Source organism: Budorcas taxicolor, chromosome 4 (genome assembly GCF_023091745.1).
Source record: "Budorcas taxicolor isolate Tak-1 chromosome 4, Takin1.1, whole genome shotgun sequence".
Taxonomy (NCBI): domain Eukaryota; kingdom Metazoa; phylum Chordata; class Mammalia; order Artiodactyla; family Bovidae; genus Budorcas; species Budorcas taxicolor.
The window spans coordinates 46,245,982-46,267,368 of record NC_068913.1 but is presented as its reverse complement, the minus strand read 5'-3'; the positions used below and the strand labels follow the sequence as shown (position 1 = coordinate 46,267,368).

Here is a 21,387-nt window from a genome sequence, read left to right as displayed (position 1 = left end):
GAGAAGACTCTTGAAGAGTCCTAGACTGCAAGGAGATCAAACCAGTCATTCCTAAAGAAAATCAACCCTGAATATTCATTGGAAGGATTGATGCTGACACTGAGGCTCCAATACTTTGGCCATCTGGGGTGATGAACTGACTCATTGGAAAAGACCTGATGCTGGGAAAGATTGAAAGCAAAAAGAAAAGAGGGCAAGATGGTGGGATAGCATCACTGACTCAATGGACATGAATTTCAGCAAACTCTGCGAGATAGTGAGGGACAGAGAAGCCTACTGTGCTGCTAGTGGTAAAGAACCTGCCTGTCAGTGCAGGAGACATAAGAGACAGGGGTTCAATCCCTGGTTTGGGAAGATCTCCTGGGCATGGCAAGCCACTCCAGTATTCTTGCCTGGAGAGTCCCATGGACAGAGGAGCCTGGCGGGCTACAGCGCATGGGGTCACAAAGAGCCAGACTCGACTGAGGTGACTGAGCACACACACAAATAAAGTGTCTTGCAAAGTTTAAAACTAATGGGACCAATCACTACTGACATTAAACAGCCATGAATTTGGTATGTTTGTAAGCTAGAATTAGTGATTTGTAGTGGCATTTCATTATCCTTTCATTTATTTCAAAATTTCCCCATAAAATTAATTGATTAATTAAAAAAAAATTTCCCCAGCTCTCAGCAACCTGGGATACAAGTAAGAGTGCTGATTTGATGTTGTTGTTTAGCCATTAAGTCATGTCTGACTCTTTTTGCAACTGCATGGACTGTAGCCCACCAGGCTCCTCTGTCTATGGGATTTACCAGGCAAGAATACTGAAGTGGGTTGCTATTTCCTTCTCCAGGGGATCTTCCCGACCCAGGGATAAAACCCATGCCTGCACTACTGAGCCACCAGGGAAGCTCATCATCTCATTGCTAACAGTATTGATATGCCAAATTTCTCTGCTTCCAGCCCCTACCTGGGTAACACAGAGGTTGGTTTTTCCTTAAAATTCCAATCAGTTGCTCCTGGGAATCCCAAAGCTGTTCTGTGTAAATTCAAGAATTCCAAGATTGTTTCTGTCCCAAACCTGTGAAACCATCTAAGGGTGGAGTCATAGTGCTGCTATTCTTGACTTCCTAAGAGCTTTGATGTCTAACTTGAGGTGGAGCTTCAGGCTCCTTTAGCCACAAATCTTTCTGATGCCAAAATAGCACTCCTTTCACTGGATTCCTTGCCCTACTCAAACCATACCTGGTGGTCACACTGTTCAAAAGAGATAACTTTTATAACTTTTCTGAAGATGTCTAGTAAGTCAAACCTGTACTTCAAGACTAAGGCCACATTTGTTTACATGCCCAAATAGTACCATGGTGTAGCAAGAACTTAAAATCTTCCATTCATTTTCCCACCAGTTTTGAAATAAAGCGCTTCTTGATAAAACTTTATTTTGAGCGTCTGCGTTATTTCAAAACCTGGCATAATGTAAGGTTTTGGTAGGTAATACTTTTATATCACACGATTTCCAACTTTCAAAATTTAAAGTCACATGAAATTTGATGGCACTGTGCTGTGTGTGCTGTACAGAAGTGGGGGAAATGCCTTTCCTTATTTTGTGTTGTACACCCCATAAGAGCAAGTTTTTGGATTTTGCTGTAGTCTTTTCCTCCATATGGTTCAGACCCACAATCCGTGGGGCTGAGACAGATGTCAAGCAGCTCCCCCTGCGCCAACCCCAATACTCTTGATTTTACTCCTCTGGATTCCTTTCCCCCATGAAGATCAGAATTTAGTAAAGAAAGACTTCAATAACTTATGTTCTCCCCTCACCACAGACAATTTACTTATAATCCCCATTAAAAGCAAGAATTTTCAAATGTCATTGAACATGAGACAGAATATCAGGGGGCACACAGGCCTTTCCTATATGCCTAAAACTGACTTCATGATCAACATGTGCATGCTATATCTATTAACTTATCAAAGCATTTACAGCAATGAGCAAAGGAGAAAATGCTTGACTTAGAAAAGTAGAATTCTGAATTCTGGGAAGTTGGTATATATTTCAATCAAACTTATCTCTACACTCAATAGATATGACCGTAATAGTCCCTTGGACTGCAAAGAGATGAAACTAGTCAATCCTAAAGGAAATCAACCCTGAATATTCATTGGAAGGACTGATGCTGAAGCTCCAAAACTTTTGTCACCTAATGCAAAGAGCTGACTCACTGGAGAAGACCCTGATGCTGGGAAAGATTGATGGCAACAGGAGAAGGGGGCAGCAGAAAATGAGATGGTTAGATAGCATCACTGACTCACTGGACATGAATCTGAGCAAATTCCAGGAGATCGTGAAGGATAGGGAAGCCTGGCATGCTGCAGTCCATGCAGTTGCAAAGATTTGGCCATGACTTAGCAAGTAAACAACAACAAATGGTAAACAGGTGGCAATAACAACAGAAAACCATCACTTACACTTAACAGTAGCCATGTACCTATAATAAACAGTTAAGAACACAGAGAAGGCACAAACAATTTCAGCAATCCTTGGTGAGCTATTCCCACATTAATGTGTGTTATTGTGAGTAACTGGCAGTGATGCCTGCATCTCTTTCAGTGTATTCCACAGTTGAGGCTTGTAACTTATGTAGCTTTCCTATTCCTGCTTGTTAAATGAGGCATTCCTATATATATTTTCAAACAGAGACTCTCATTTTCTACTTTGTTTTTTCGAGTTTGGTTTCATCCTCAATTTTATCTATTTGTAGTTTAAAGATTTTATTGGAGTATAATTGATTTACAATGTTGTGTTAGTTTCAGGTGTACAGCAAAGTGCATCAGTTATATATATACATATCCACTCCTTTTTAAACTCTTTCCCCGTATAGGCCATTACAGAGTATTAAGTACAGTTCTGTGCTGTACAGTTGGTCCGTATCAGTCATCTGTTTTATATATAGTAGTGTGTATATGTCGGTCCCAGTCCCCTGATTTATCCCCCCCTCATTTTCTACTCTTGAGAAGGTAAAACCATTCAACTTCATAGTGACTAGCCAACCCTGGTCCAACAACTCTATACTCCTATTGATATAATAATGCCATAGTGTTTACCTCAAAATGCTTTAAAGTAAGTACAATATAATAAAATTTTAAGCTGTGTTTTTAACTTGAAAAAAAATAGTTAGGCAGCACAATAAAATTCCAAAATATATAAATGGCCTATACTTCTAGAAGTCTGTTCCTATCTCCCTAGGCCTAATTCTACTTCCCAGATGCAATCACAGCTCTCATTCTCTTGTATATCTTCCAGAGGTAGCCTGTGCATTCCATTTATTTCTAATGCTTGTTATTTCATGTCTTTCTTTATTTTAGGTGACTCCAGAATTAATGATAAAAGCATGTACTTTTTATACTGGGCATTTACTGAAGACCCATTTTTAGTAAGAACATGAGTTTTATATATTATTCCCTCCTCTTTGTGTTCTTATTCTAGAAATTCTCCATATGAAGAACAACTCACTTTTGGCCAGTTGTACTGATTTTATCTATTTAATCTTGTTTTCACCATTTTTTATTATATATTTCTTTTATATTTACTCAGCTTTTACTTAGTTACAAGATAGTCTTTGCTTCTTCAAGGTACCAGTTTGTCTTTTTTAAAATAGAACTTCAAAACTGGAATTACAGGTCTATAATCCCCTTATCTGAAATCCTTGGAGACAGACATATTTGGAAATCTAGATTCCCTTTCTTAAAATTTTTTTAGAAAGGAAATCTCTGCACACACTGTGTATTATATAACATCTTCAGTTGTGTCTGGGATGGCACATTGGAACCAAACATATCTGAACATGTTAGTATTTCTACAATAAAATGTATTTGTATATTCTTGCTGAGTGAAATGAAGAAATACTATGAACCATTATGTGTCAGATTCTGAGAAGTTTTGATGCAAAATTAGTTTAGGTCAAGTCTAGCTTTGCCTCTAAATAAGTTATGGGAGAAAAAAAAATTTCTATTTCAGAGCTTTGAGGGCTTTACAGATGCAGACAAGGGGAATGCAAGCTGAAAGAAAATGCAAGGACTGACTGTAAATAAAACAATGCAAATAATTTAACAGCTTCTTTGAAGCTGTGATTTTTGAGGAGGTAGAGGAGGCCCAGTATATTACTTCTTCTCTCTCTCAGTTTATTTATTAATGTATTACTGTAACTTTAAAATATTATATTCCTATATTTTCTGCTTATAGCACATGGAGAGAGATAGCAATACCTCCTATAAATGAAGATGAACTTCTGGCTGAAAAAATGGAAGCTGCAATAGTATATGACAATTTCAGACTTAAAAAACATGTATTACATCACTGGCACTCTTATGTGAAAAATAGAAAAGAACAACTTAGAGGTAAATCCTTATATAGTAACAATTGGTTTTTGTTTTCATGGATCCAAAGTTTCAACAAACTTAACAGTTAAACATAACCTGTACTAGAGAATTTATTATTTTTATGTCTAGAAAATTGTCATGAAATGTAAAGTCACTAATTTAAAGTATGTAATGAGATTTGTCTCAAAGAGTTTTAGTGTAATAGAAAGCAGGCATATTTTAAATAAAATTCTATATCTATTTGTGTGACATATATACAAGTTTCAATATAAATAGGGAGCTACTATTAACTTTTTTTTATAAAATAGAGAGTTGGGATAGATAGGTAGATGGACAGATAACAAAATTGACTGTTTTTTATAAACAGCTCTTTATTCTTTATATTTTATTTAATGAATTTCTGAGAAAACTTAAAGAAAAATAATTTTCTTTTACTTAAACCCTCGATAGCTGTAATGAGTGGACAGTACATGTATGTGCTTTTCAGAGCAGGAATAGAGAGTCCATCCAGCTAACTACATATTGATCTGTTTATGGCTGCTGCAAATCAGTAAATCCTTTCCTCTTGATTGGCTCCTGTTGGTACCTCAGAGTGGACTCTGGTGATTTTAACATAAGGGTGGTGGTGGTGGTTTAGTCGCTAAGTCGTATCCGACTCTTGCGACCCCATGGACTATAGCCCGCCAGGTTCCTCTGTCCCTGGGATTTTCCAGGCAAGAACATTGGAGTGGATTGCCATTTCCTTCTCCAGGGAATCTTCCCAACCCAGGAATAGAACCCAGGTCTCCTACATTGCCAGCAGATTCTTTACCAACTAAGCTAGGTAGTGGGTCTCTATTTCCGAGAGGAAGCAATTAGCTATAGTTAAGAATGGTGTCCCCAAGACCTGCCTTAATCATCCTCCTTCTTGGCCTGGCCCCTGTGTTTTAGCTTTGGACCCCTGCTTAAACATAAAAATATATATATATATATATATATATATATATATATAGCAATCTATTTAATCACAAGGCATTTAAAAGTACTATCTCATGACTCTATTTCTATGAATAAATCTGGAAGTTCTGGTTTTATAAAGAACAGATTTGTTAAAAAGGAAATGCTATATAACTTGACATTTTGTTACATCTATAATATCTTAATTTATAAGGGCAAAGGTAATGTTTACAAGTTAATGAAGTCTCAGCAGTACTATATTTTGCTGTCAATAGTAATCAATTTCAGATGCAATTAAAATAAAAACTATCAGATGCAGCATTGTTTCATGTTATAAACCTGATAGAATATTAATTATAATACTGTGCAATTATATACAGTAATCCAATGCATTTTCTTCAGATGCACTACTGCGGATACAAAAGATGTTCCACTGCTACAAGATGATAGTTATCCTAAGAAAATGGAGGGATAGAGCAAGACATAAGTTTAAAAAGAGAGAAGATGAGCTGGTATGGCATATTGTAAACTTACTGTTTTTTAGAAACTGAACTTTGCTGTTACATTGATGTTGTCTCAGATAATAACGCTATGTGTGGAAAACACTAAAGACTCAAATATTATATACTTTTAATGGGGTCCTTGTTCTTTTAATTTAATAATCTAAATGCCTCCTCACTTACCCAAAATACTTCCCAATAAATTTTGCTCTTTCATGTGAAGTTCAACATCAAGGAAACATCTTTTTAACATTTCACTTAAATTTATTGATAAAGACACTAAGAATTTTGTTAAGCAAATGTTTAGGTGGAAATAAATGTTTAAAGTGGAAGAGAAATGGTTTGATATAACAGAATAAATGGTAAAGACTAAATTTATTCTTTTCTAGATAAGGTTACATTTCTATCTACTCTTTTCAATATCCAATTTAGTAAATTAAAATCTTAATACTAAATTATCTTTAAAACTACTAAATTTCTACACTTGAATCATTCTTAACTGGGACACCTATTAGAAATTAAAGCAGTCAAAACAGAGGATCCAGGCAAACTCCTTCAAATTTATAATAATAAAAACATCTCTAGTTTGCTTTAGCTATCAGCATAGTAAATTATCATTTAATGTTTTTTTAGAATATTCACAGTAACTACTAGGAACAGATACAGAAACATGCTGGAATTTTTTGTAGTTACATTATTTAGTATGTAATGTTTTACTAATAGTCTGAAATATAAAGTCGGGATAAATAAGAAAGAGAAAACTAGGAAGAAATTAAACCCCGTTTTATGGTTCCTGGTGAAAAGGTAACTGCATGACCAGGCTGCCGTTTTATATCCCCTTAAACTGAATGTCCCTGAGAGAAGGCAGCACTGTTCTCTTTAACCATTCCCATACACTAAACATGATGTTTTGTAGTAATTGATATACATATATAAATATGTATGATAGTGTATATTATATATGACAGTAATATTATCCCTAATATGTGAAAGCAGTGAAAGTGAAGTCGCTCAGTCGTGTCCCACTCTTTGCGACCCTATAGACTGTAGTCTACCAGGCTCCTCCATCCACGGGATTTTCCAGGCAAGAGTACTAGAGTAGATATGTATTAAATAGTTAATTGAGTATTTAAAGAAAATGTTTTATTTTAGCTATGTGATTTCTTGGCCTAACAGTACTGCTGCACTCACTAGGGTGGAGTGAGGATGGCAGGTGTCTGCTGGGAGGAGAGAGCTACGTGCCAGCTCTCCACTGTGCACGCTTCCTTAGGCTCTAGTATGTACATATATTGCAGGAAAATTGTGTGTGTGTATGGGTACAACACTTATTTACCCGTCAGGGTTTTTTCCTTGATTATGCGCTTTTAATGAATGTATTAAAAGTAAAAACGGGGATTTACTGTAATGATACATCAGGCAATTCTCCAAATTCTTTCCTTCTGACTTTTTTAAAGAAAAACATTTATTTATTTATATATACATACACATACATATATATATATATATATATATATACATATATATATATATACACTTTTTTTTTTTCATTTTTGGCCATGCCACACGGTTTCTACCATCTTAGGTCACTCAACCAGGGACCTTGAACCCAGGCTCTTGATAGTGAGAGGTTGGAGTCCCAGCCTTTGGACCAAAGAAGTCCCCTGACTCTCCTCTTACAGCTCCAGGGTAACTCTTACCCTTCCATGCCCCAAGTATCAGTTCTGGCATTACCAGAACCTTGACTCTGGGTTTCAGCTTTCTCATTTCTATAAGAGAAGGCTGGACCACATCTTCAAGGTGACTGCCTATGCCAGTATTGTATGACAACTAGTGGAAATGACCTATAATGCTTTGGTGGTTCAGAGACTATTACATATGCCCTGGACAATGATAATTTATATAATGACGATGATAATAATGTTTAACTGGTGCTGTCATTGTATCAAGCATTGTGCTTTATATGTATCATCTCATTTAGTCCTTACAACAATTCCATGGAATCTGTAAATTATTTTCATGGCAGATGCTAAAGCATGAACTTCAATTACAAAAATTCTCCAAGTTAAAATTCAAAGCAAATTCTAAAGAAGAACACTTTTTTCCTGAACAATTTGTGTCTGAAGACTTTCTTGTAGGTGGGATTCCTGATTTTGACATTTCACAGTTACCCAAAAGAGCAATATTACAGGTTCGTATGAATTCATGTCTTAACTAGTTGTTTTGATAATGTTTTCTTAAACAGTGGTTTTATAAACCTTGTATGAATGATGGAAACCATATTTTGAAGAAAAAATATTTTTTACAACTACCTTTGGGCTATCTCAGCTTTTGGAAGTCATCCGTTTGGATGGCTGTAAATTGTTGTAATAATCAAAAAATGGAGAAATTAAAGAAATAGTAAATAATGAAAAAAAATGTCTTTCTTTCCTTCCTCGTTCAAGAACATATTGTCATTTAAGGTACCACAGATTTTACATACTTCACTGCATACCTTTTAATCTCTAATCCCTAATCCTTTAACCTGAATGTTATACCTACACTCTAGAATGTAAGTGGGTCTTGTCATAATGCTACTTTCAGTTAGTTAAATATATTTATGCCTCTCATCTTTCTTTCTTAGATTGTGAGTTCATAAAAACAAGAATCATGTATCTATATATAATAACTCATTGAATTAATCTCTGAAATATAAACCATAATTCCAACTACTGGTTATATTCTGTCCTATTTTGATAAATATGTAATCCCTATTTTGTGGGACTACCTGATAAATGGTGGAAGAGTTGTAAAATATCACCTTATTCTGGTTAATGGCAGATTTACACTATAAAATGCCATGTATTAAACCTATCTTTCTAACTGTAGAACTGAGCTCAAGTTATTTTGGGGAACAAGATGTATACCTGTATTTATATTTCATCTCGCACTTTACATATAGTACACAGTCAGAATGAGGACATTTTTGTCCACTGTTTCTTCTTTATAAATTGCCTGTTCACATCTTCTTCGTGTTCAAACTGGAATTCCTATAATTTTCTTACAGTTCATAAGAAAACTCTTTATATACTGGTAGTTTTCACCTTTTGTCTGGAACAGATTTGAAATTTTTTTCCCCTACACTTAATGTGCTGTGCTTGGTTGCTCAGTCGGGTCAGACTTTGCAGCCCCTGTGGACTGTAGCCTGCCAGGCACCTCTGTCCATGGGGATTCTCCAAGCAAGCATACTGGAGTGCCATGCCCTCCTCCAAGGGATCTTCCCAATCCAGGGGTCGAACCCAGGTCTCCCGCACTGCAGACAGATGCTTTACCATCTGAGCCACCAGGCAAGCCCTTAATGCCTACACTTAAGGCTTGCTTTTCACTTTTGCTTTCACTTTTGACCAGAGAAAATTTAAAGCTTTATGTAACAAAATCCATTACTATTGCCCTGATTATTTCTTTTTGTGTCATATTAATATGTCATTCTTAGCTATTTTTCTAAGCCATATCAAACTCCTTCCTACAATTATGTAGCTGGTTTTTCTTTGAACTCCTATATGTTGGCTGATCCGAGAAGGCGATGGCACCCCACTCCAGTATTCTTGCCTGGAGAATCCCAGGGACAGAGGAGCCTAGTGGGCTGCCGTCTATGGGGTCGCACAGAGTCGGACACAACTGAAGCAACTTAGCAGCAGCAGCAGCATGCTGACTGCTAAGGTTTATTTACATTGTAAGCACCTGAATTTTCAATTCATTTCGGATTATGCCTTAAAATATTTTTTATCACTTTACATATAAGAACCTAGCAAGAGTATGTTTTCATCTTCCCCTCCCTGTGCTTCATGCTATTATTTCCATGTACTTTATTTTTATGTATTTAGAAACCCTACATTAGAGTTTATTTTTCCTTTAAACAGTCAGTTATATTTTATCCAATGTGTATTTTTAATGTTTAACAATCTCAAACAGGAAGGTTGCAAGTGCAATACAATGTACTTTTTTTCTGAACGATTTGAGAGTAAGCTGCTGACATGATAACCTATCACCCCTAAATATTCCTGGAGTTTTCACTATAAACAAGGGCATCCTCTTGAAATCAGCCATCAAAATCCTTGGATCTAATTTGGGTATCCCCAGTTGTCCTGATAATGCAAAAAGATGCAATCCAGAATCACACAGAATAGCTGATTACCATGGCTGTTTGTCTCCTTGAGTCTGCCTTTCTTTAATTTTCATTCCCTTGACATGAAGATCAGGCCAGTTTTATTGTAGAAGATCTCTTATTTTAACTTGTTCTGTTTTCTCCAGAATAGATTCAAGTTCTGAATTTTTATTAGAGATGGCACAGACATTAGGCTGTGCTCTTCTCACTCCATGGTACAGAATCTGGATTTGCCCAGGATTGGTGATTTCACAGGTGATTGCTTGTTTAAGGCGGTGTCTGCTTCTCCACTATTCAACTGCCCTCTTTGAAATGGATATGCATTTTGTGGGGAGGTACTTTACAATTATGTAAATATTCCCGTTCTTCATCAAACTTTCAGTTTATTTATATCTGTATGACTCATGGTTTTCTATTTTATTCAATGAGATATAATCTGTTACTATCACTATTTATTTTGGTGCTCAAATTCTTCCAGATTCAGAAGTAGGACTCCTTTCAAGTTTCCTTCTGTGTCCCTTTGACATGTAACTATCATCCTCTGTGCACTTCCCTACTTTATAGCACAGCATGATATCACCAGATAGTTGGTACCAAAATCAAATTGATTATATGCAGCCGAAGAAGGAGAAGCTCTATATAGTCAGCAAAAACAAGACCTGGAGCTGACTGTGGCTCAGATCCTGAGCTCCTTACTGCAAAATTCAGACTTGAATTGAAGAAAGTAGGGAAAATCACTAGGCCATTCAGGTATGACCTAAATCAAATCCTTTATGCTTATACAGTAGAAGTAACAGATAGATTCAAGGGATTAGATCTGATAGACTGCCTGAAGAACTGTGGACAGAGGTTCATAACATTGAACAGGAGGTGGTGACCAAAACGATCCCAGGGAAAAAGAAATGCAAGAAGGCAAAATGTTTGTCTGAGAAGGCCTTGCAAATAGCTGAGAAAAGAAGAGAAGCTAAAGGCAAAGATAAACCCAACTAAATGCAGAGTTCCAAAGAAATAGCAAGGAGAGATAAGAAAGCCTTCTAAAGTAAACAGTGCAAAAAAATAGAGGAAAACAACAGAATGGAAAAGCTAGAGATCTCTTCAAGAAAATTAGAGATGCCAAGGTAGCTTTTCATGCAAAGGTGCACAATATGGAACAAAAACAGCAATAACCTAATGGAAGCAGAAGAGATTAAGAAGAGGTGGCAAGAATACACAGAAGATCTGTACAAAAAAAGTCTTAATGACCTGGCTAACCACGATGGTGGTTATCCTGGAGTGTGAAGTCAAGTGGGCGTTAGGAAGCACTACTAGGCACAAAGCTAGTGGAGGTGATGCAATTCCAGCTGAGCTATTTCAAATCCTAATAGATGAATCTGTTAAAGTGCTGCACTCAGTATGCCAAAAAATTTGGAAAACTCAGCAATGGTCTGGAAAAGATCAGTTTTCATTGCAATGCCAAAGACTGGCAATGCCAAAGAATGCTCATAGTGAAAGTGGAAGTCATTCAGTCGTGTCCAACTCTTTGTGACCCCATGGACTATACAGTCCATGGAATTCTCCATGCCAGAATACTGGATTGAGTAGCCTTTACCTTCTCCAGGGGATCTTCACAACCCAGGGATTGAACCCAGGTAGCCCGCATTGCAGGCAGATTCTTTACAGCTGAGCCACAAGGGAAGCCCAAGAATGCTCAAACTATCATTCAATTGTGCTCATTTCACATGCTAGCAAGGTAATGCTCAAAATCCTTCAAGCTAGGCTTCAACAGTACATAAACTGAGAACTTCCAGGTGTACAAGCTGGATTTAGAAAAGGCAGAGGAACCGGAGATCAAATTGCCAACATCTGCTGGATCACAGAAGAAGCAAGGGAATTTTGAAAAACATTTACTTCTGCTTCATTGACTACGCTAACGCCTTTGACTGTGTGGATCACAACAAAGTGTGGAAAATTCTTAAAGAGATGGGAATACCAGACCATCTTACTGGTCTCCTGAGAAACCTGTATGTAGGTCAAGAAGCAACAGTTAGACCTGGACATGGAAAAACAGACTGGTTCAAAATTGGGAAAGGAGTATGTTAAGGCTGTATATTCTCACCGTGCTTATTTAACTTATATGCAGAGTACGTTATGGAAAATGCCACGCTGGATAACTCACAAGCTGAAATCAAGATTGCGTGGAGAAAAATCAACAACCTCAGATATGCAGATGACACCACCCTAATGGCAGAAGAGGAACAAAAAGCCTCTTGATGATGGTCAAAGAGAAGAGTGAAAAAGATGGCTTAAAACTCAACATTCACAAAACTAAGATAATGGCATCCAATCCCATCCTTAATGGCAAATAGATGGGGATAAAATATAAACAGTGGCAAATTTTATTTTCTTGGGCTCCAAAATCACTGTGAATGGTGACTGCAGTCATGAAATTAAAAGATGCTTGCTCCTTGGAAGAAAAGCTGCAACACACATAGACAGCATATTAAAAAAGCAGAGACATCTTTTTGTCAACAAAGGTCCAAAGCTATGGCTTTTCCAGTAGTCATGTACGGTTGTGAGAGTTGGACCATAAAGAAGGCTGAGCGCTGAAGAATTGATGCTTTTGAATTGTGGCACTAGAGAAGACTCTTGGGAATCCCTTGGACAGCAAGGAGATCGAATCAGTTAATCCTAAAGGAAATCAACCCTGAAAATTCATTGGAAGGACTGATGCTGAAGGTGAAGCTCCAATTCTCTGACCATGTAACGCAAAGAGCTGATTCATTGGAAAAAACCCTGATGCTTAGAAAGACTGAAGGCAGGAGGAGAAGGGGATGACAGAGAATGAAGTGTTTAGGATGGCGTCACCGACTCATCATGGACATGAGCTTGAGCAAACTCAAGGAGATAGTGAAGGACAGAGCAGCTTTGTGTGCTGCAGTCCATGGTGCTGCAAAGACTCGGACACGACTTAGTGACTGAACAATGACCACAATTTGCCTTCTGTGTCCCATTGACATGTAACTATCATCCTCTGAGCACCTCTCTACTTTATAGCACAACATGATGTTCCAGTCTCCACTTGTATTTTCCTTGCTCCATCCTAGTCATTTATCTAGCACTCTTTGAATCCTTTTGAATGGAGAATTGTACATAGAAACCAAGATTTGAACACTACCTGTGTCCATTGCCATTGGAGTGTTGCTTCTCCCACGCACTCATTCCATTTAAAAGATGTCATTCCATTATCTTCTGTATCATTGTTTTAAATGAGAAGTCAGTGGAATATTTTTCTTTATATGCATGTGTCTTTTTCCTTTCTCGTTGCTTTGAAGACTTTTCTTTTTATGATTGAATATTCAGCAAGTTGATTTTGATATGCCTTGTGGTTTTCTTTGTGTTTGTCCTTCTTGGAATTCACTGAACTCATAGATATAAATATTTGTATTTTTCAGAAAGTTTGGAAAGTTTTCAGCCATTATTTCTTCAAATATTTTTCATTCTTCTTTATCTTTCTGGACTACAATTACACATACATTAAACAACTTAATATTTCCCCACATTTCATTGTGTTCCTTTTCCTTTTTTAAGACGTTTTTTCCCTTCCTGAGCTTCATTTTGAATAGCATTTATTGTAATGTCTTCAAGTTCAGCACAGTAAATATGCAACTGTTTTTTAAAAAGTCATTAACTTCTGTTTAATTACTCATTAAATTAGCCAAAAACAGGCACTGGTGATTCGTATAATAGATGGCCTGCAACATACTGCTGAATTTTGGAAGTAGGATGAACTTAGAATGTTTTAAAATTCTTACTAACTTTTGTTAACCTCCTTTTTCTTCAGCTACCTTAAAAGGGGGAAAATCTTGAGTTTAGAAACTTTTCAGAAAGAGACAGAGAGGATGGCCGCAATAAACAATAACTTCCTCAGAATGTAGAGCAAGGAAATTGTTGATCATTAGTGCTGTTGGGCTAAGTTGCTTCAGTCTCATCCGACTCTGCGACTCCATAGATGGCATGCATGCATTGGAGAAGGAAATGGCAACCCACTCCAGTATTCTTGCCTGGAGAATCCCAGGGACAGAGAAGCCTGATGGGCTGCCATCTATGGGGTCACACAGAGTCGGACACGACTGAAGTGACTTAGCAGCAGTAGCAGCAGTGACATTTGGCTAGTTTTATAGCAGGGATTTTAAATTTTGTTTTTATTGTTGACTGCCTAACTTCAAAATAATTAAACAGTGCTTGTTTAGGGTAAAAAAAAAGCAGTGTCTAATCTGCTATTAAGCCATTCTAGTGATTTTTTTCACTATAGATGTTACATTCATCTCTAGAAGTTATTTGGTTCATTAAAACATTTTTCCACTTTCTCTTTCATTTTTCTTTGAAATCCTTGAGCATTTTCAGAATAGCTGTTTTAAAGAATTTGGTTACCAGTTCTATTATCACTGTAATTTCTCTATGTGTTTACATTCTAAATTTTTCTCTTGGTTATGCGTTCTGTCAGATTTTCCTTCTTCTTTACAGATATTGTAATTTTTTAATTATTATATGCTGGATGTTTAGTAAGTTACATTGAGTGCCTGTTTTCTTTAAGAAGGATTAACTTGGGTTTTGCAGCTAATTTACTTGAAGACAGGCTTCATCTTTTCTCAGCGTATACTTAAGCTTTGTTAAGGAAAGGCTAGAATGACATATTTTTATGCTAGTCTATCCTTACGCTTATGAAGTGATCTTCCTGGATCTTTACTGAATGCCCTAAGTGTTCTGTGACGTGTCTCTACTCTGATTTGTCTCAATTTGTAAATTTCCCAGTCCATATGAACTAGAGTTGCACTGTTTACAGATTCCTGGTAGATGCTTTGTCCCCAGGAGTGGTTTTCTTATTCAGCTTCAAGGCCTGTCCCCTGCACAGACACACTGTTTAAAATGCAGTCAAAGAGGCAAGGATCCCTATGCAGACTTTTAGAGCCCTCTTTTCTCTGTAACTTCCACTTTTCCAGCACTTTGCCAATAAATTCCAGCAACCTCAACATCTGTGAACCCCATCATCTATTTCCTCGATCTCACAAGCCACCAATAAATGCTTCCATGCAGAAAGCCTGAGCTATCATGGCTTTCTGAACCTGGGTGGTATTTAACTTCAGTTGCTCCAAACAGTGCCCATGTATCCTTCCATGGGTCTCTTCCTTCCATTTCTTACAGAAACTTTTTAAGCTCTTATTTATGGACTAAATGTTTGTGTGTCCCCTTCTCCCTATTCCTATGATGAAGCCCTCACTTCCAATGTGACTGTATTTGGAGACAGGGCCTGTGAAGAGATGATTAGGCTTAAATGAGGTCATATAGTTGGGATCCTAACCCAATAGGGTAGTAGCCTGTATAAAAAAGGGCAGAGACACCAGAGCTCTCTGTCTGCCATGTGAGTACACAGCAAGAAGGCAGAGAAGAGAGAGCTCCCACCAGGAGCCAAATTGGACAGACACTTGATCTTGGACTTCCCACCCTCCAGAACTATGAGAAATACACTTTTGTTGTTTACGCCACCTAATTTATTGTATTTTGTTACGGCACCCTGAACAGACTGTTACCACTGTTCAGGTTTTCATGCTAAATACCCTACCTCACTGTCCTTCACCTTCACTTTCCATCCTTCTTCACTGAATAACTATATGCCACTAGGTAGGAACTCCTTTAGCTTACTTCCTGACCCCTTTCCTCAATTCTGTTTTCCTAATCTTTGTACCCTCTTTTCAAATGTACCATCCATACCCATCTTTGCTTCCTTTTCTGTTCTAATGGCATTTTGTGTATATAATATAGAATATTTATATCAGATACCTTTCTTTAAATTCTGCCATAGGTAGTGATGCAAGCTATTTTCAGACCATTATTAATGTCAGTTTTGATTCCATGAGGAGTAGTTGACAGAAAGTGGCATAATTAACTTCAAACACAAGACAGTTTCTCAACATAGTTTTGTTGCCTGTTAGTCAAGGCACTCAATGGTACACACGTATGAAATTATTCCTGGATGTCTAGGAGTATGTCTTATTCATATTATATTCTCTGATTTATAAGCATACAGAATATTTTAAAATATTTAATCAAGTGAATGAATTTGTCATTTAAGGAATTAGACTATGCTGCTCCTATTCAAGGTTAAAAAGGTAGTACAGATCTGGAATAAAAGGAGCACAGTTTTCCTCAGGCTATTTCTTGTGCTTGTGACAGTCAACAATTATTGATGGTTAGACATAAAAAGTAAGTTTTCAATAATTAAAAAAAATCTAGTGCTGATGGAAACAGAAGAGAAAAAGGACAAGGTTCTGAACTATCTTTAGGCCCCACCAACAGTTGGGCCTTCAAGAACACAGTACCTTTCTTTTTATGGGCCTCCATATAGGTGACTAGACTTCCCTGGTGGCTCAGAGGTTAGAGCATCTGCCTACAATGTGGGAGACCTGGGTTCAATCCCTAGGTTGGGAAGATCCTCTGGAGAAGGAAATGGCTACCCACTCCAGTACCCTTGCCTGGAAATCCCATAGATGGAGGAGGGTGCTAGATTACAGTCTATGGGGTCACAAAGAGTCGGACACGACTGAGCTTTCATATAGGTGACTTACAGACAGCATAAGAACATTTAAGTCCTTAGTTTCAGAAGCTGACTGGATGCAAACAGTTAACTGTGCTTCAAAGTAGCTATTTTAGGCACAACACTCTGGGTCTAGTAATTCTCTAGGGTATCAGGTCATACTGTCTTCACCTACCAATACAGGAAAACATGACTGTTGGTGGGGCTTAAAGAACAAGGACTTGTTTTTTTCCCTATAATAGAAGAAGGCCATTTAGGGATGCTTCTCCACAATGCCAATAAAAATGGAATTCTATTTTTTCACTTCACAACCCTTAGTATCCTCTTGGTTATTGTCTCATGGTTGCAATATGGCTTCTCCTCTTTCAACCTCATATTCACTTACCAGCCCAGGGGGAAGGGGGAAAATCTTACCAGGAAGAAGGGGGAAAATCACAGTGGTGGAAGGCAATAGGTTGTCTATCTTCGATTACTAGGAAAGCCAAAGTTTCCCTAAGACTTCACAGCCAAGACTTGCAGTGATGTACCTTAGATTAGAACTTTGCCACTAAGCCACATCTAACTGCAAGACTGCCGTGAAACTGTGAGTGGGGGCTTGGGTGAGATAACAAGTAGTCAGTCTCATTGAAGGTGGACCTAAACCGCCATTCATCAGTCAGTATTTAAAAGGGCATTCCTCTTTGTCAGAAAAATATGTGTTGGTTTTAGTGAAAAGCAGAACAACAATTACAACAAATAAGAAACAAGAAGACACAGAGGCAGCAAAGGAGCCACTTCCACCTTCCAGTCCTGTTGTTCAGTCATGAATTCATGTCTGACTCTTCGTGACCTCATGGACTGCAGCCCGTCAGTCTTCTCTCTCCTTCACTATCTCTAATAGTTTGCTCAGATTCATATCCATTGAGACGATAATGCTGTCTAACCGTCTCTTCCTCTGCCATCCTTTTTTCCTATTGCTTTCAATCTTGCCCAGCATCAGGAATTTTTCCAGTGAGTCAGCTCTTTGTATTAGGTGGCCAAAGTAATGGAGCTTCAGCTTCAGCATCAGTCATTCCAAAGAATACTCAGGAGGGATTTCCTTTAGGAATGACTGGTTTGATCTCTTTGAAGCCCAAGGGACTCTCAAGAGTCTTCTCCAGCACCACAGTTCAAAAGCATCAATTCTTTGGCGCTCAGCCTTCTTTATGGTTCAACTCTCATATCCGTACATGACTACTGGAGAAACCACAGCTTTGATTATATGGACCTTTGTTGGCAAAGTGATGTCTCTTTGTTATAGCTTTCCTTCCAGTTCAGAGAAACTAAAAATGCCAATTAATAAAGAACCACAGAACCCAGGAGCCAATAAACCATTTTTAAATGTGATCCAGGCCTTAACAGAAACTTGTACATGGAAATTTCAGCAGTTATGTTGGAGATATGAGCTTGCATGTTTTCTCATAAGAAGTCTTTCAGTTTGATAATACAGTGATTCAAAGTCCAGCTACTCACTAGTGATATGCCCGTTGGTAGTTTCAACCCTCTTGGCCCTTGCTCATCACCCCAACAAAAGTAAACTTACAGAGAAGCATTTATGTTGAATTAGTTGACATTTGGATTCACTTCTATCAGGATATGGGAAACAAGTAAAATTACTGGGGATGTTGCTGCGGACAATGAAAGTCATCGCCAGTTTCCGCATTTTGAGTATTGCTTTGTGACATCATGTCATGGGTGATGATTAGGCTTCCTGTCCCTTCTTCTATTCCAACGTCCACCCCACCTCTGTCTGGAATGATACTGAGTCCTTTGGGGATAGATTTATAGAGTCTGCCAGAATAGTCAAACCATAGCATGATCTAGAAAAGGACAGATTTCTATACTGAGATTTTACCTTTTTCAGGAGGGACAGCTGAGGATCTAGGAAATTAAATGACATTCCCAAAGCCAGACAGCTGTAAACTAAGACCAGCACTTGTTTTTCCTGACTACTTGGCTAAAATTATAGCCTCTATATCTCTCTGGTTTTTCCTCTTAGAGAATTCTAAGTAAAAAGAATGTATATATATATATATTTACACACACACACACACACATATACGAATGTGCTATTCATATATATGTAAAATAATAATTTATAATATGTATGCATGCCAAGTCGCTTTAGTTGTGTCCAACTCTGCAACCCTATGGACTGTAGCCTGCTAGGCTCCTCTGTCCATGGGATTCTTCAGGCAAGAATACTGGAGTGGGTTGCCATGCCCTCCTCCAGGGGGTCTTTCCAACCCAGGGATGGAACCTGCGTCTCTTACGTCTCCTGCGCAGGCAGGCGGGTTCTTTACCACTAGTGCCACCTGGGAAGCCCCACAATATATATACATATGAGTGAAATAAACATGAAACAAAAAACAATGATTAAGAGCCATTATATATCTCTTAGTTGTACTACCTTTAAAAAGTAAAGAGTAACTTTTAAAATTTACTGAATCTTGACATGACACTAAAGCACAGTGTTATTTTTGGAGACATTCTCAAATTTTCCCCTGTCTAATAAGTTGTCAAGGATATCCATTAAAATGTACAAGTAATAAAAGAGTAAACTTATAGTGTAAAACTGTAAATGAATGATTCTAACACTCATGTCTTGAAGAGTTGGGTATATTAAGCCTATTAATACAATAGATTTTCAGAGTTATTTTTTTTAATCTTAGTTTTAAAATGACATTTAATTTGGTGACTTCTCTGGTCAATTAATTCTCAGGGACTTAAACAATGTAATATGAGTTGGATCTAAACCTTATTTAAAGTTTTTGGAAGTGTTAGTTTTTAAGAGAGATTTATCTATTTAGACTGCCTAATGTTTTGAAGGAATAATTTCAAACAACACCCCGTTTCAATTATTGGGATGCAATTTGAACTTCACTTGGAAAAGTGTAGGCTTGCTTTTTATGTTCAGTTGCATCAACTTATGAAAACAAGTCAAGTTCTGTTTCACTATCATTTTCCTTAGTATCATTTATCCATTATGAAAGGCTGCTTTGTTAGCAGATGGTAGAGCTCATACACTATCAGTCAAACTCAGAGCTTGTTGAGAGGGTTGGCAAAGATTATTTTCCATGAAAATGCAAGGTTTTTTGTATTTGTGTAGTTTGGCAAGCAATACAGAAAAAAACCTCTTATGTTGATGAATTTGGAAAGTCTAAATAGCCTAGTTAAGTAATGCAGTTGTCTTAAAATGAAAGAGCGCTTGATTAGCTTAATAATGTAAGTAATATCTTAGGGCTGTCTTTCATCTTAAATACTTATAACTTTCTGTTTGTAAAAGATAATAGTATGTGGACTTGCAAAAATTTACAAAATCACCTTCAGATATTATAGTTTGATGACTCATCTCACTTGGGGGATAAAAAAAAAAACTGGATAACTGTTAAAACTTGTACCATGTTGCAGGAGGGAAACCAGATGATTCAAGCCTGTTAGATTAAATTACTTGGGATTCTAAAACAAAAGAGTATTCTCAATGACTTTTGAGTCTATATTTTGATAACTTCAGGGGTCAGTCTGACCTCAATTCACCAAAGCAGAGTGGTTCCAGGTTTCTTAGGAAAGTATTGTGTGAACTTCACATAAGGGAAGCTTCCAAAACTACACTGCTCCATCAAAGAACTATGTGTATGTTGGCTCAATTTGTGGTGTGGATAAAAAAGCAAATGAATCCAAACATCTAAAAATTGTTTTAGGATCAGTTTATTTTTGATACAAGATTGCTCTGTCCATAGACCTGACTTTTACTGCTTTAGCCCTAATCAGTAATGCTAATTCAAGAAATTTACAACTGATTACTTAATCTAAAATCAGTCCCTGTTCTTTTCCTTCATAGCACTTCTCCCTGTAATTAGTATTAATATTAATTTTTAACAGTGTTCTTATTTTTTATCTATCTCTCCCACTAAATTACCTGCTTTGGGGGTACTGGGATTACATCTGTTTTGATTACTTCTGTTGAACTAAAACAAATGCACTGTCAGACAGTTCTCTGGCAAAGGTTTGTTTATTCAGAATCAGCAGAGAATTGCAATCAGAGGTCTGTAACCATTGTGAGTCATGCGCAAGTTCCCCCATGGCAGAGGAAGATGAGCACTTTTATAGGGAAGGAGAAGGAAGCTGTGAGGGCTAAGTAAACAAAGAGCCCATGGCTTCTCACTGGCTGAGTCTCTGCCATGGGAGGAAGAGGAGTCCTTGCTCTGTTATCCCTACAGATGTGAGAGATCCTCTTTATGGTCTCCCAACTCTATTTAATTGAAGTTTCTGTCTGTTGACTTTTTACATTTCTTTATCCTCAGCATCTAGGAGACTGGCACAAGCAGGTACTCAAGGATGTCATTTGTCTATTTAATAACTGTGTTGGATGCCTATAATACTGGAGTACACAGGCTCCATTTTAGGTATTGGGGGCATAGTGATGGATTAGACAAATACCTTGCTCTCAGAGGGCAAGTGTGAGAAGTGTGAAGAATCAGAGAGTAAAAAAAGGAAGCACAAAGGATATGTTACACAGAATTAAATGCTATGAAGAAAATATATCAGGGTAAAAGAAGAACACCTTTACTAAAAGGATGCCAAAAGCAAAGGTGGGGATGTAAATTGGTGCCTCCACTATGGAAAACAGTATGGAAATTCCTAAAAAAAATTAAAAATAGAAATACCATATGATTCAGCAGTTCCACTTCTGGGTATTTATCTGAAGAAAACAAAAACACTAACTCAAAAAGATGCCCTGTGTTCACTGCTGCAATATTTACAATCAGCCAAGACATGGAAACAACCTGAGTATCCATCAGCAGAGGAATCGATAAAAGTGTGAAATTATTATATATAATATATATTAGAATATTAT

General features: G+C 37.4%; 1 protein-coding gene across 1 annotated transcript in view; it reads left to right on the top strand.

Annotated features, from left to right (window-relative positions):
• The window catches only part of FBXL13 (F-box and leucine rich repeat protein 13), a 211,693-nt gene that overhangs the window by 25,713 nt on the left and 164,593 nt on the right, over positions 1–21,387 (top strand). Inside the window, exons 4-7 of the mRNA XM_052638386.1 lie at positions 3,350–3,417; positions 4,227–4,381; positions 5,702–5,811; positions 7,823–7,987. Coding sequence (XP_052494346.1) covers positions 3,350–3,417; positions 4,227–4,381; positions 5,702–5,811; positions 7,823–7,987 — 498 coding nt within the window. The remainder of the gene's footprint in view (positions 1–3,349; positions 3,418–4,226; positions 4,382–5,701; positions 5,812–7,822; positions 7,988–21,387) is intronic.